Below are 14,579 nucleotides of genomic sequence, written 5' to 3'. Positions count from 1 at the left end.
AATAAAAAAGACTAACAAGTTTATGTTAAATTGTGAGAATAGAACAAAAGGGAAGTGAAGGGGTCCTTATTTTAAAGCTGGGTTTCAAAAGTTTGAGAGAGCCTAAAGAATACATTCTCAGAGACAGCGTTCAACGGTTGCCTGGTCCTCGAACAGGTGATTGGCTTGGTGGATCTTCTGCATATAACTTCAACAGGTGCTCACCACCCGTCTCTCTGTCGCACAGTCTGTCTTTGGTCTGGCATCTGTCTCTGATGGGCCATTTCCTAAACCTTTATTTTCGTCTTGGCTGAGGCTGTCCGCTTTGCAATGTTTTTTGCTGTTGCTGCTGCCTTCTTACCTGAGCCAGTATTTCCTGAATTTTTCTCTGAGCAAGCTGAAGGAGATAAAGAAGAAACAACCCATCATGATGCCCTGCCACAGTGACTGCTGTTTGCCACTGACTAGAGATGCTACTGGGATTAAGAAAATCCAGAATAACTAAATTCCTAGTACTGACAAGATTACTCGTTAGTTAAATACACTTGGGTTAGTCATGATGTACAATTTTAAATTAAATTTTTCTTCTTATTCCACCTACCACAACTACCTACATGGTCACTTTTCACATCTGTAGTACAGAAAGCAGGAGCATAAAAAGATGGTTACTGACATTAAGATTACTGAAGCTACAGGCAACTTTCATTTTACTCCTCTGGACATACTAATGTTTTATAAGAACCACTGTTCTAATAGAGAGTGGACAATTTTTGTTTACATACCAGGGAATCCAGAAGGTCAGACTGACAAGACTTACCAGCCCACCCACCTCCTGTCTGAACCACAAGTCACCTGTAGCAAAGTGGCAAAAGGAATTGGTCTGAACTGACAGTTAAGCGAGGGAAGGGCTCTTGTGATCCTTTTCTTTATGATATTAAATCAACAGATGGGGTGATGTGGACAAATCACATACATATGTGGAGCTCTTGCCAGCTACTACAAGATGCTTTGTGTCTCCCATCTGAATTTCAGTCCGATCACAACTTAGGTTTTCTCTTGCTTTAAAAGTTTTAGCAGTGCCAGAGCCCACATATATTCGTAGGAGAATTTCAGAAGATTGTTTTACATAAATAAAAGTGCAATTGTTATAAATCTCTCCCACAGGCATAAGGAAGGTTTATCACAGCAAGACAATTAGAAGAGCCTGCCAAGCAGTGCTTTCTGTATCCTGAGTAAAAGTCTTCCATCCCGTGGCTCTGCACATGGATACAAAAGAAAAGACCATAGAAACATCAAGGTAATACAGAAATTCATTCCAGTTCTCCTACCTGGCATGCATAGAAGTGACCAGTTATTTTCACAACCACCTGATCATTTTCATCAGGTGTCTGGTCACGAGGAACTACAACTTCTGCACTTGTCAAGTTTTGAAGCTCATTTACCTATAAACAGATAGCAGAAGTCAGAAAATCCAAAAACAAGTAAGTATCCCACAACCACTTTAAAGATACTGCTGACCACAGACACACCACCCTCTAAGTTACATTTAAAAAAAGAAACCCACTAAGAGAAAGCATCTTTGTGCAGCAGCGTGCACTTTCCCAGATGAGCCTCTTGTGTCCCTGACATAAATTAGCACCAAGTTCTCTAGGTTTGTAGAAGTGTTTTAAAGGCTAAATACAACACACAGAGGTGTTAAATACATGACTTAAAAAAGCAAATCGATGCCACAGTGTTTACAGTTCAGTTCACAAGTTTAAACTCGGAAAACTCATACGATGCAAGGAAGCAAAAAAAAAGCCCAAGTATTTACACATTTTTCCTTGAAAAACTTCCACAAGATGGAAAACTCCAGACAGAACAATGAGAAGCATCCAAATTATTTTCAGTAGCCTACCAGCTCCCATAGCATTAAGTAGAGGTAAGGTTAGAGTCTTCCTCCTGCTTACACTCATTTTATTTTAGAAATGCATAGCATTATTTAATCAGAAATATTTTAGATTAACAGCTTTTCAGAAGTGTTTGTCCTTAAACCTCTTACCATTGCAGGTAATGAAAGAAGCAGCTTTGCCTCCTGACACTTAAATTCAAGACCCCATTGCACTCAGAGATGGAGACCCAAGACTAAACCCTTTCTTTGCAAATATCAGCCAGTTCAGGTTTTACAACCATATGAAGATACTAGAGTATCGGCACCTTTTCAGGATTGAAAATTCTCAGTGATGTTATTTTACGCAACAAACTAAGCCTAAGAAATGCAATCAATTAAGTTCAAGAAAAAAATATTGTAATATTGAGATCTGAACACATCTTAGCTTCCTGCCACTAGAAATTATGCTTTCACTCAGTTTTGGCCAGAAATGCCACTTTTGGACACATGAGATTTGATTTTAATTGAGATTAGTGAAAGCTTTTTGCAAAATCTAGCATAAGATTTTAGGTTCACAGAAGCAGGTCTTAGCGGGAACATATTCATTCTAAATGGAAGATATACATTTCTATTAATAAAAGCCCTGTAGGTCTGACTGGGACTATCAATTTTTGTTAGACTTTTTTTTCTTTTCTTTTAAGATGAAATAAATCATTTTATGAGGTCGACTTCTCCTGACCCCCACCCTAGAAGAAAAGAAAACAAGTACAGCTAAGAAAATAGCACCTGCTTTAATATAACTTCAAAGGATTCACTATTAGTTAGCTAAATGTTTAAACCCTATGCATATATACACACTGAAATAAGAAACATAACCGATCAACACTAAAATGTTTATTTGAGCTACTTACTGTTTTGCCTCCTTTACCAATAACTCTACCAGCAGCGTAGGATGGCACTTTTATATGAGCCTCAAGTTTCACTTCTTCTTTAGGTCCAAAGAAATTTTCTTCTTTAAGTTTTCCATAGATTCTCCCTTGAGCCTGCAAAAAATGCTTTTAGTTAGAGAATGTGCTTATTGAAATCTAGTTAACATCAAGAAATTTCACAGAAAGGAGAATTCTCAGTACATGACCCTAACAAAACATTTTGCCTAAGAAATACAAGATCTATTTTTCTAAAATAAATCTTTGTACCAAACCAGGAAGCACCACTGTCCAGCTTTAAAGATTGTGTGAAAAAACAGGGAATAATGGAGCAATTTAACTGAGATCATTATTATTATTATTATGCTTTTCAGTAGAAATATTGCTTTTAAAAGAAACTATTGCATCTCTGTAAAGAGTGGTTGAGAGGAGAATTGTCTGGCTGAAGCAGTTTTATTACACCCAGAAGCAGAGAATGCAATTAATTGGCTGAGAAAACCTTTTTAAGGATGCTAAACTGAAGAAGAAGGAAAAAAAAAGCTAACCACAACCTCCCCAAACAAGTCATTGGATAAAGACTCCAATTAGAGCAAACAGCTTACTTTTACAATCCATTACCAACATGTTGTTTAAAAATAAATAAATCTGAGCTTGCTCAATTTTCTGAAGTGAAAAATCAAACTGCCTAGATCTAAATAGCACCATGGGAACAATATCACTCTGACCAGCACACAGTTCCCTTTTCTGGGGAATACACAAGCACCAGGCTCCAAGAAAAATGTCCACTGAGACTAAACTCATGAATCTTGCTGATTTTTAAACACATTTATTTCCTTATTCCCTGCAACTGATCAGTGAATTCTTGAGAAATGGTAACCAGATCTTCTACTCTGCATCTCCTAGAAACATCAAAACAACATTTATATTGAGATACTGAAGAGAGATGCTCTGTAAAGACCATACACCTAGGACCATGAAAGCCTTTCCAGTTCAGATTCTTTATCACCTTCTTTCAATTACGCTCACCAGATTTGTCACTGTGTACATGCTAAATCAAACCACTTTATAGATCACCACTGCAATGGAATATGAAAAGTCCAAAAAGATTCCATTATGTGATAATTATTTTAAACAGCGGCAGGTTATTTTGTCTTATTTCTAGCTCATGTCCTGAAAGCCTACTCAAGTTCATGCTACTCTAGAATTAATAGGATAAAAGACATTTTGTGACCTTGGAGCTAAAAGTGTTTGGTATTTTGGGTAAGTCAGACTCCACTTGAAGAGCAGAGAAAAACCTGTAGCACATGGCTTTGACCAGGGTCACATACTGCAGGTCATGGGACCCTGTCACTGTGGACAAAAGCTGTCATCTTTCCATTGAGACAAAACACTACACAAAAAACCCCATACAAAAATGCAGTACAACTGCCACATTCTGATACCATCACTAGTCCCAGAATCAGAGATTCCTGCTCCAGGAAAACACTTCAAAAGGGTTTGCCAAGAGCAGATAAAATAGTACTCCCAGTCATCATCTTGAGCTGGACATTTTGAAACTATTTCCAAATCTGCTAGAGACAGACAGTAGCCAGCGTAGCCCTTGTTATTTCAATAGCAATGCTTTTCGTGTGCGTAACACCTTGACAAGCTGCATAGGCTGCAGGGCTCAGCGGGAGAGGTTCTCTAAGAAAAGCACATGCATTACTGCTGAATTATAAAGCAGAGTGGGATACTGACTTTTTAAAAGATAGTAGATGTATTTCCAGCATCTCAAATCTGGGCGATTGAAAGAGTTTAAGAAAAGAAAAAAAAAACAAACCACCAACCTAAGTGGACTGAAGCACCTTCATAGTGAAACAGTGGCTGCAATATTTTGTCTACACTAGATTCCACTTCACTTCCACATGTCCCAGAACAAAGGCAACATGATCATCTCGGAATATTGGTGTCACGGGTATGCCTAAACTCTAGGGAGCACTGCAGCAGAGCCTGTAAACAGCAGCATATTCTCTTCCCATTGCCTTGCTAATGAATAGCCCTGCATACCGCAACATCCTCGGGCTACTGCAGCTGAGGCAGAAAGGGGTGCAGCCGCTGCAGCTACCACCAACATGAATCACAGGCAGCAGAACACAATGTAGTATGGAAAGGATGCCAAACTCACAGGCTCTGAGATGACACTGCCTCTCTGAGAGCTGGCTACTCATCTAAGCAGCAGCTAATGCCTCTTCAAGTTATTGTGCACCCAGATGACGTTCTTGGTGCCTAACAAGCAATAGCCTACGCTCAAAGATAGAGAAGATCCTTTTTAAACAGAGCTTAAGGAGAGCATTAATGAAGCTTGTGCCTGACTGTAAGGCATGCTTCAGGTTAACAGTGGTGATAAAAGAAAGGACTGAACTCTGCCTCTGCCCATGCCAGTCAAGAGGGCATTGCTCAAAGAGTAGTAAAAGACTATGAGAACTGGAGCTGAAAGAAGCCCCAAGGGATAGGTAACCCCCCTCCTTCACAAAACCAGCATACTCAGAAGCATCAGCTGTGCTAGTACATTGATCCCTCTTTGCAAGCAGAAGCCAAAGCATACAGAATGTTTGATGTGGTTTTAACCAATGTATAGGGTGCAGAAAAGGGAGATTTTCCTCCTTGCATGATACAGATGGGAAATAAGAGCTGGCAGAAGAACACTGTGGGACTTCAGGTCTACCTTAGGGAAGAAGCCTGAGGACAAGCCTTTGCCTATATGAAAAGACTGCATAAGGGACACCCAAATCTACTTCAGCCTGCTACTGCTTGAGGATAAGTTCACTGACATCTAAGGGAAAAAAAAAAAAGGTAGCCAGAATCTGACATTGTGCTGATTCCAGATTACAAAAGCAACCCATATGTGGAAAATGCCATGTGGCCAAGCACACATGCACACAGAAAACCTCAAGGAGGCAGAGCTGCTAAATTAGGCTTTGCCTTCAATAGCTTATCAAATGAATATGGTAACCGAGCAATAATCCCAAATGCATCTAGTTTGCTATTACCACCGCAAAATACCTGCCCTGATACTTCTCCAAAACTCCTAAAGGCATTAATAATTCTAGATACGCCTGAAGTCTGTGCATGTTCTTCATGCAAGATACCCTGGAGCAAAAATACAAAAGCAAGAACAGGCAAGAGAACGATACCAAGACATGAAGTCTCAAGTGACTTTCTACCTGCTCTGGGCCTCACCTGTGATGAGGCCAGGCTGCTTCACTGAGCTGTCAGCATCTCTCTGAACACTGTCAACTCCTTTTGTGGTAACTACATTTGTCCCTCAGCACTTCAGGCAGAAGGCCACTCCAGAACTCAATTTGAACGCAAATGGGATAATCAGGTTGAGTATCTCATTGAAATTGTAGTGGAAATACAATTGGAAATCTTGCAGTTATCTGTGGAGCTACCAAAAAAGTGTTTTCCATTTGACATGCAACAGTAACCTGGGAAGACTCAGTCTCGTCTTGTCAGCTTTGTTTTTTCAATTAAACATACTAAACTGTTGCATTAAAATGGGCTAGAAAGACTGAACTACTGTGCTTATAGATAAAAAGGAAAATTGGGAGCGTGATATGGCCATGTTTTCATGCTAGACTTGATTCTAACTTACATGAAACACTCATCAGCTTCAGGTGACCACAACGTGGCCTCTGATAGTGCTGTATTAGTCATATGAATATCAGACACCTTTAGGCAAAAGGAAAGCAAAAAAGTGCTTACTAAAATTATGAATAAAACAGTGCTTGGAACCAAGTGTTTTGTTTTCTGTTTTGTCCCTTGCAGTCCAAAGGCCACTACAGACTGGCAAGTTTTTTTTATGTTGTACCTTGAACTGAGCTTCTGGAGGTCCAGTGATGATAACCATTCTCAGTTTGGCATCTGGTCCTTCAGCAGGGGCAATCTGGAATGGATAAAAATAGCTTTTGGTAACTGTCTTTTGAAGGAATAGTTTAAAGCCACCTCCTCCCCATTTCAGTCTCACATTCTGTTCAAGAGTGAAAAATTATTCGTTACAGCAGCAGCATTACACTTCAGTCATGACGAGTTTGTTCTCTTTAAAGTGCATTAATTAACTATAATGAAATACAGAGAAATTGGCTAAATCATAAGCAAATTTACTTCTGAAAACTAAAGGCATAGCTACTCATCCACATATGGCAAAATCCCACAAGTCATTTTCATGTGGCTGAGTGATGTAAGACATGTAGCCTTCAAAAAGACAAGTATGGTTAATAGAGTGAGATTCTCATCCCTACCCAGTAACTTAAACAGTCTTTCTGACAAGTTTTGCTCATTAGCAAAAGTCTGCATCTACCCCCCTTGAGAACAGATCACTTCACGGTTGTAGCTAATCACATCCAAAACATTCCTGTATACTGGACAATAAGTTCACAGATTCCAAAGGGTTTGTATCTACACACATTTATTTGTGTGACCCAAATAAAAATTAAGCTCCACCAGAGCTGAGACAGAGATGCCTGCAGGGTCTTTAGCAGTTCATGTCACCACAAAAGTAAGATTTCTGTGGGTGTTGTTCTCAGACTCCAGTGGCATTAAATAATTCAAACTAGCCTCTGACATTCTGGATGAATCTTTTGTTTATCACAACTGACATTTCCATTGTTGCGTCTAGTATTACATAGCCACTGTTGAATGGGCAATATATTAAACACTACAGGATTTCATCTTAGCTGTTGGCATAGGGATGTTATTCATATTTAACAGCTGTAGTTTATTTCAGACAAATTACCAGTCACCATGCATCATTTTCACTAAAGAATTTTGCTAACCAAAGTTTATATAATTATTCATATTGTACCCTAAGATGGAGAAGACATTACATACTAGTTATTTGGTTTGCATATTTATTTTTCATATGATTTATGCATTCCGATTGGCTATATCTTGAAATACACATTCATTTTACAGCAGTACGTTTATATGACACAAGGCTGTGGTAAGGGCAAACACAGACTAGGTCCATTCATTCTTTGGAACACAAGTATTTCAGAGGGGCAACATTTCAAGGGATATTTGGAGGCAGCTGACTGAGCAGAGCTCAGCCCAATAATTGCTATTCATGGAAAACAGCCATTGTAGTTTTCCTCTCAGTCACTTCATGTTTTCTTAGTGAACACCAGAGCCTTTATTGAAATTTTAGGAAAGATATTTTCTATCAAGCCTTCGTTACATCTCACATATGTTTAAATGTTCTGGGACAGTTCTTGCTTTGCTTTGATCTTAGGATGTCCAGTTCTCAGCAGCTGGAGAAAAACATGGCAGAGGGCTGTGAAAGAAACACGTACTGACATTTCAGTGCGTGAAGGGGCAACCTACGAGACCTCAGTGTTAATTTTGTCTATGTGCCCTTGAAAAGAGAAATTACATACATACAAATAGTGAATTTTTAGCTTCTGAGAGAAATAGTTTTACATTCCTAACCAGAAATCCAATCTTTGATATGCCACGTCACAAGCTGACAACTTCATGCACTCCAAACCTGTAACACTCATCCCAGCTCCTGCAGAGCCAGGAAAGGTGATTTGGGGAATTATTTATAACAAAGGAGATGCCAATGGTTCCCAAGAGGTCCCAGCACTGTAGTGCAGGGTGGGCAGCAGACAGCCCAGAAGTCTGTGCCTGGCTCCTCTGCTGAATAATCCAAGCTGCTGGAGCCCCACGCTGAGCCTGCATTACCAAGCCATGACTCTCAGCACCAGGACACAGCCACATGCACCAACAGCCACATGCACCTCTGAAGTGACAGGCTGGACACTGTCACCTTATGCAGAACCTCTGTGTATCTGCAGCTTATTTAGTGTTTCTTCATGGCTACAGAGTTCAATCAGACCTGCAAAGCTTTGCAGGAGCACAAAAACAACACTTGGAGATGTAAAACAGTTTCATCTGTAACAATCTACAGCATAACTTTAAACAGGTTCAGAGTGTCATGCACAAATTACTTCTACCACAAAGTAGGACTACTACAGTTTAGCAAGTTACAAGTTACTCAGGCAGCACTACTTCCAACTCTTAGCTGAAAGCACAGCTGCCTTGATGATTCACAATGTTTCATTTTGCTCAAAAGTTATGATAAAGGACAGGTGGTCAACACGAGGGAAGTTCAGAAGTTTTAAATAAGTTACTCCTAACTGTTATATTTACCACTTTCACACAAAGTGAGTGTGCTGCTCCATATTGTTCTGCCAGTTTTTAGATGAAGTTGCATTTTTATTTTAATTGATAAGCATACACACGACTTCCCAATTTAGCAAGCATACCCTATATCTGTACAGTTCTGTCCTATTTCCACAAAAATCTTCTTTATTTTATTCCTAATGAAGGAACAAAAGGCCAGAGCTTTAGCAAACTTTTAACTGAATTTCAATTAATACAGATATGTTAAATGTGTTGGGTAGAGGGGTGCCAGCCCATAGAGGAAGCCTGAGGCCACTGTTAGCCAGATGCGTGAGAAACATGGGAAACTCCCTTTCCACTAAATTATCTTCCAAGAACCAAGTAAAGAACTAGTTCGGACGGGTTCTTGGAGGTCCAGGTTATTTCACATTTCTCTCTCCACCTGTACCTTTCATATTCCACTTAATCTTCAGATACTCACTATGGGAATGGAGAGAGAAAGGAAATACGTGTGGTACATCACACCTCCATGCAAGATAGATTTGATAAAGAAAAATCAACACCTCTCACTTTCCTCTATTCCATTTCCTCCCTAAAAATATGATTATTAGCTCTCTACTAATGTGAACCATCTGGGTAGCGTAACAACTATGTACTGCTCAATAAAGGATGGAACTGGGCCGTGCGCCAGTTGGTTGACTGGCCAGTAAATGGATCGGCATTCGGCACACCACACACAAGACTCATTCATCAGGGTTTCCCAATTATTTTGCTCTGCACACTTAGCTGAACACCTTCCAAGCCAAGCCCAGCCTCACTGGCTTCACCAAGCTCAACTCGGCACCGGCAGCTCCTGCCCCTCCTGACCTTTGGCAGATCCCTGCCATGGCGCTCACTGAACAGGCCACATCTCCTGAGCAAAAAGAGAACTGAGAAGAAAAACCTTTGTTTCATCTATGCAGGAAAATGTCCATCTAACAGCACATAGTAAAGCTACACACTATTATTTTTATATATATATATTTTTTTTTAATTTAGGCCAAAACATTTATCTTCAGAGCACAGAACAGTAGAACTAGTTACAAGGAAAAAGCTCAAGCACCTAGAGAAAGTACTTTTGGTTAAAATGGCATTAGTAGCAGAAACTCAAGGCCTTCCTACAACTGCGGTTGATACTAATTCATATACACAGCCAAGGGAAACTTCACCAGATAGACTAAAATTCAAATGTAAGCTTCCATTAGATCAGCTTCTGCAAACCATTTTGTTCTCAGCTACACTGAGGCAGTCAACACAAAAACAGCTGGTTGCTAAAGCAAGGTGCTGAGGTAAACGTGATGTTAAGGAACTGACCAACTCCAGGAGCTTGAAACACTTCAGTGTGGAGCCGTCCAAGCTCAACAGCCCAGACCGATCCATCTGGAACAGAGTAAGAGTGGCCACAGCAGCAGGAGAGTTCACCTGTGCTGCTGTTTTTAGAAGGGGAATTTACCTCACCAATTTTCACTTTACCAAAAGCAAAAAGAAAGCCTTCAAGCACTGCATCATTAAGACTTAAGTCTGTTTCTAAGAAATCGAGACCACCAAAGTAGTTTTCTTTGCAGCTTATATTTCACACCTCAGGAGACGTTTGAAAACATGCTTCTAATTATCTTGTCTCAAGGAAGATTAAAAGATGATTTATAAACAAGTGTACCATTTATCACATCACATTCTAAGCACGGAGTGGGGGAAGACATTCATGAAAACACGGCTTGTGCAAACTTGCTGAAAGTGTCATGTAGAATAGACAGAAAGTTAGTCAGTGTAATAATACCTTAATAGATGCGCCTGCAAAACGAGAAAGTTGTTTGATGTGCTGTCCCTGCTTGCCAATAATAGCTCCAACTGCCAAGGCTGGGATGAACAGATGAACAGTCTCAGACTCGGGCTGTTGCTGTGGGGAAGAAGGAAATATGCAGTGAATGTTTTTGAACATTACGAATCAGACTGACAGGAAAACGGGTACGGAACAGGCATGCATGGAAATGAGGGGGAAATCTCACAATGCCCTGTGATGTCTGAATATTAAGGGTTTGGCTTTTTCTGGGAATCATGAAATTCACAGAACATGAAAGAACAGTTTGAGCCAAAAGAGGATTCTTTCATCTTTTATGAAATACTCACAATTCTAACGCTTAGAGTTTTAAAAAACAATTGAGGTGTTGCTTCTTTGCAAGGCTTTTGTTCTTACCTGTCACTGTCTGGATTCTGTTCCCCATGCAAGACTCTGCAGAGGAGGCTGCTACAAGCAGAGAGGCTACAGCTTGAGCAGGCAGACTCTTTCTAGTTTTCCTAGTTATTTTTTTAATTTTAGATTGTGCTGAGAGTGGCACAAAAAGCCTCAGAATTACATATATGCTACAATTTCCTTTGTGTGGGAGTGATGTGGAATGATAGCCAGCTTGAAAACTGCCAGCGATTCCTCCTGCGTTAACATTATGCAACAGTTGGAACCCGGGCAGCAGAGCTCAAGCAGGCTAGTAAATTAAACACCAGATTAGACGTTCTTAAAAACAAGAAGACCCTGACATTGCACCCACTGGATATCAGGCACCACTGCAGCTTCCTATTGCTTTCAAGCAGAGGACACAGCTGGAGAGCACAATGTAACACTTGAGAACCTCTCTATATGCTGCGTCGTAATGCTCAAACCACAGGATTACATATGCCACAATCAGCCATAACTATTTTACCAGCCTCAGAAAAACTTGTCTTGCACTAATGGGGCACTGCTGAGTACCCACTGAGCCACCGTACCATTAATCGTCCACTTATGTTGGGGTTACCTCTCAAAAGCGTTTCCCATAAGCCTTTCTTCAAACTAGGAGATATTTAAGATTCCCTCTCCCCCTTAAAGTATTTCTTCCTCAATGTAGCCTTCTCATTTATTTTCCGAATTTGTTCCTCTCACCTTCAACAAGACAAAGCCAAGAAGCCCCTTTCCCTCAGACGTATCTGAAGGCAACGCAGACATCCTCATCATCACTTCCTCAGCACCCACCATGCAGACCAGCCCGAGCACATGGGACCAACCGTGCTCATTTAGCTTTGCTCAATTGTATGTTTTGGTGGGGATACAGATCCACATACAGAAGCCTACCAAAGCAGGCTTTTTCTGGGATATTTTCGGAAAAAGATATGCTATATGCAACACAAAGTAAAAAGCAGCTGCAGTCCTAAAAAAAAAAAAAAAAAGCAGCAGCTATCTCCACTTATTTTTAAATTTCAGTAGCTTCTTTCAAAAGGAAGCAATGTACCAGTGCATTAACTGTAAACAAATCAGAACAAAATGCTTGTTTCCAAGTTTTACTACTTTATTTTTGGTAAACACAAGTCAACTGTAACCTCAGGGGAAACAAATTCCAGGCACAGCTCCATGTACCAGGTGAAGAAACCCCAAAATAGGATATTGAGAATAGAAACACATTCTGCCAGCTGCTTCAGGTGATCGCAGCAGTTGCACAATTTACCCTGTGTTTTCACACGTACAAAGCATCAGAATTCACAGTCAGTTTACGCTGGTTTAAGCCCCTGTTTTCCCTGGACGTAGGTTGCAGCCCTGCACACCCGGCCTCCCCATTGCCCTGTGTGCTTTGTGGCCAGCAGGACTGCAGATCCAGCTGATTTTTGGGGCATGCAGTGAGTCCCTGACCTGAATAACCAGAGAGCCGCACAAGGGACAGTCCTCAAACAAGGCAGGAAGCAACAATGCTTAGGTCAGGGCACGGGAAAAGGTGGGAACAGCCCTTTTAATCTGCCTACAGATCAGTTTAAAATTATCTCAAAACTACGCCCTGAAACTACATATTTGTAATGAAAGATACCAGTCACTTCAGTATATATGTTAAACTGCTTTCCAGAAGATTACTCATATTCTCCTCCTGTTATTACAAACATCCTGTAAGTGTACTCATACTAACTCCTTTTACACACTCATCATGAATCCAGCAAGATTTCCAGTAATTTGGAAATGCTGCTGCAGGTACTTGGTTGATCTCATGAACTCCGAAAACTGTTTCTAAACAGATACAAATTCATGAGGCATTTGGTTTTTTTCTGGTTTTGTTGCAAGGACCCATACTAACTTCACTAGCTACAGAGGCAACTGCTCTTTCCAGCCCAGATGCAGACAGCTTCACCACCCCTTGCTCACCCATCTCCTTGACCCCACCTTCAGTTGTCCACACACGCTCCAGCACCTGCAGAAGTCCCCTCCAAAGCTTTCCCTCCCACATTCAACGCCAGCCACCCTTCTCTAGCTGAACTTTGAGTGAACACACAACAAACTTTCCAGCTAGTTCATGCAATGCGGCTACAAATCAAACCCATAACTTGACTTGGTTTTCAAGAATTTACACAGCTTCTGCTTAAACCTATGTTCAGATACATTTCTCTACTGTAGGAACAAGTCAAACTTCATTACTTGTGTTTGCAGATATTTCCTGCCTTCCCTCTGTTGCCCAACTGCTTGCAGCATCGTTTTCCCCCTTTCTTCCCCAAGCTTGATTTCAAGCCACTTTCCTGGCTAGATTCAATTCACCACCAGAATTCCTTTCTGCTGCCTCACCCTTAAACATGAAACATGGGCAGCAAAGGCAATGAAAGACAGAAGATGTATATGTGTCTTTCCAGCTGCAGGCAGCTCACTGTAGCACTTCCCACAGCCCTCCTCATAGTTTTGACTTGTTGATATATTTCAACCCTTTTTCTTAAAGGCCTTTTTTTGTTATTGTTATTTTTTGTGTTAGTGAGGTTTTTTAGCATGAAACTTCTGTTTTGATGTAAGAGTGATATGTGTTTATTAAGGAACAGTAGAGAATCTGTGGATGCTGGACTGTTTATTCACTGTCATTTTTTTTTAATTCTTGTCTGCAGAAGCACATTGGCACATATGTATAACCAAATTAATCTCCAGTATGACACTATGCAGGATTTAGAGGAATTATGTCCATTTCCTTACCCCCACTGATTTTTAATCACTCAAAAAACTACATCATTTTATTTATTTTTAAATCATGAAGATCAGAAACAACAGCTCTTTTTTTGTTCTGGCAGAAATCAAGTCTAGCTAAGGCTTTTAAGAGAGTATCATAACACCAAGTTCAATTTATTATCTGTCCAACTCCTTACCCACAATAATTTTAAAATCCTTTTGTATTTACTGGAAGACTATCCTCCAAAAGAAACACATCAAAACATAATGCAATGACTATACCACCCATCAATCTTACAGATGCTTCTGGGGATCTTAGGATGGAAGAAAATCAACTATAATTTCATTTTCCCCATGCCATGCCACATAAGTCATAGAGCTTTCCAGGAACTTCTAGCATGAGTTATATCAGAAATAGATTCCTAGATCTTAAACATATGTTAGAAGCACTAAATTTAGGGAACTAATTTCCCACTGCATGGAATCTGAGCTTTAACATTCACTCCCTTAACAAAGCCAAGTTTGTTCAAACATATACTTAAAATTTAAAAACTAAAATACATATATATCTTGCAGAATATCTGTCTGTAGTGACTCTGAGCAGCATCCCACAGTTCATCCTTTTTACTTCATATTTTTAAGGGCCTCAACAGTATATTTATAAATT

The 14,579-nt window shown here is 40.1% G+C and overlaps 1 protein-coding gene across 4 annotated transcripts in view; it reads right to left on the bottom strand.

Annotated features, from left to right (window-relative positions):
- Positions 1 to 274: 274 nt before the first annotated feature.
- The window catches only part of IGF2BP3 (insulin like growth factor 2 mRNA binding protein 3), a gene marked incomplete at its 3' end in the record, with an annotated part of 114,982 nt that continues 100,677 nt past the window's right edge, over positions 275 to 14,579 (bottom strand). For 3 of the 4 annotated variants that reach the window (XM_080338511.1, XM_080338512.1, XM_080338514.1), the window contains 5 exons: positions 10,754 to 10,873; positions 6,626 to 6,700; positions 2,761 to 2,892; positions 1,308 to 1,421; positions 275 to 376 (listed from right to left, as the gene is read on the bottom strand). In XM_080338511.1, coding sequence (XP_080194637.1) covers positions 275 to 376; positions 1,308 to 1,421; positions 2,761 to 2,892; positions 6,626 to 6,700; positions 10,754 to 10,873 — 543 coding nt within the window. The remainder of the gene's footprint in view (positions 377 to 1,307; positions 1,422 to 2,760; positions 2,893 to 6,625; positions 6,701 to 10,753; positions 10,874 to 14,579) is intronic. The other variant, XM_080338513.1, reaches the window with a different exon arrangement.

The sequence above is a fragment of the Nesoenas mayeri genome, assembly GCF_963082525.1.
Source record: "Nesoenas mayeri genome assembly, chromosome: 2".
Classification (NCBI taxonomy): Eukaryota; Metazoa; Chordata; class Aves; order Columbiformes; family Columbidae; genus Nesoenas; species Nesoenas mayeri.
Note: the sequence above shows the minus strand (reverse complement) of the source record. Positions and strands in the feature narration are given on the sequence as shown.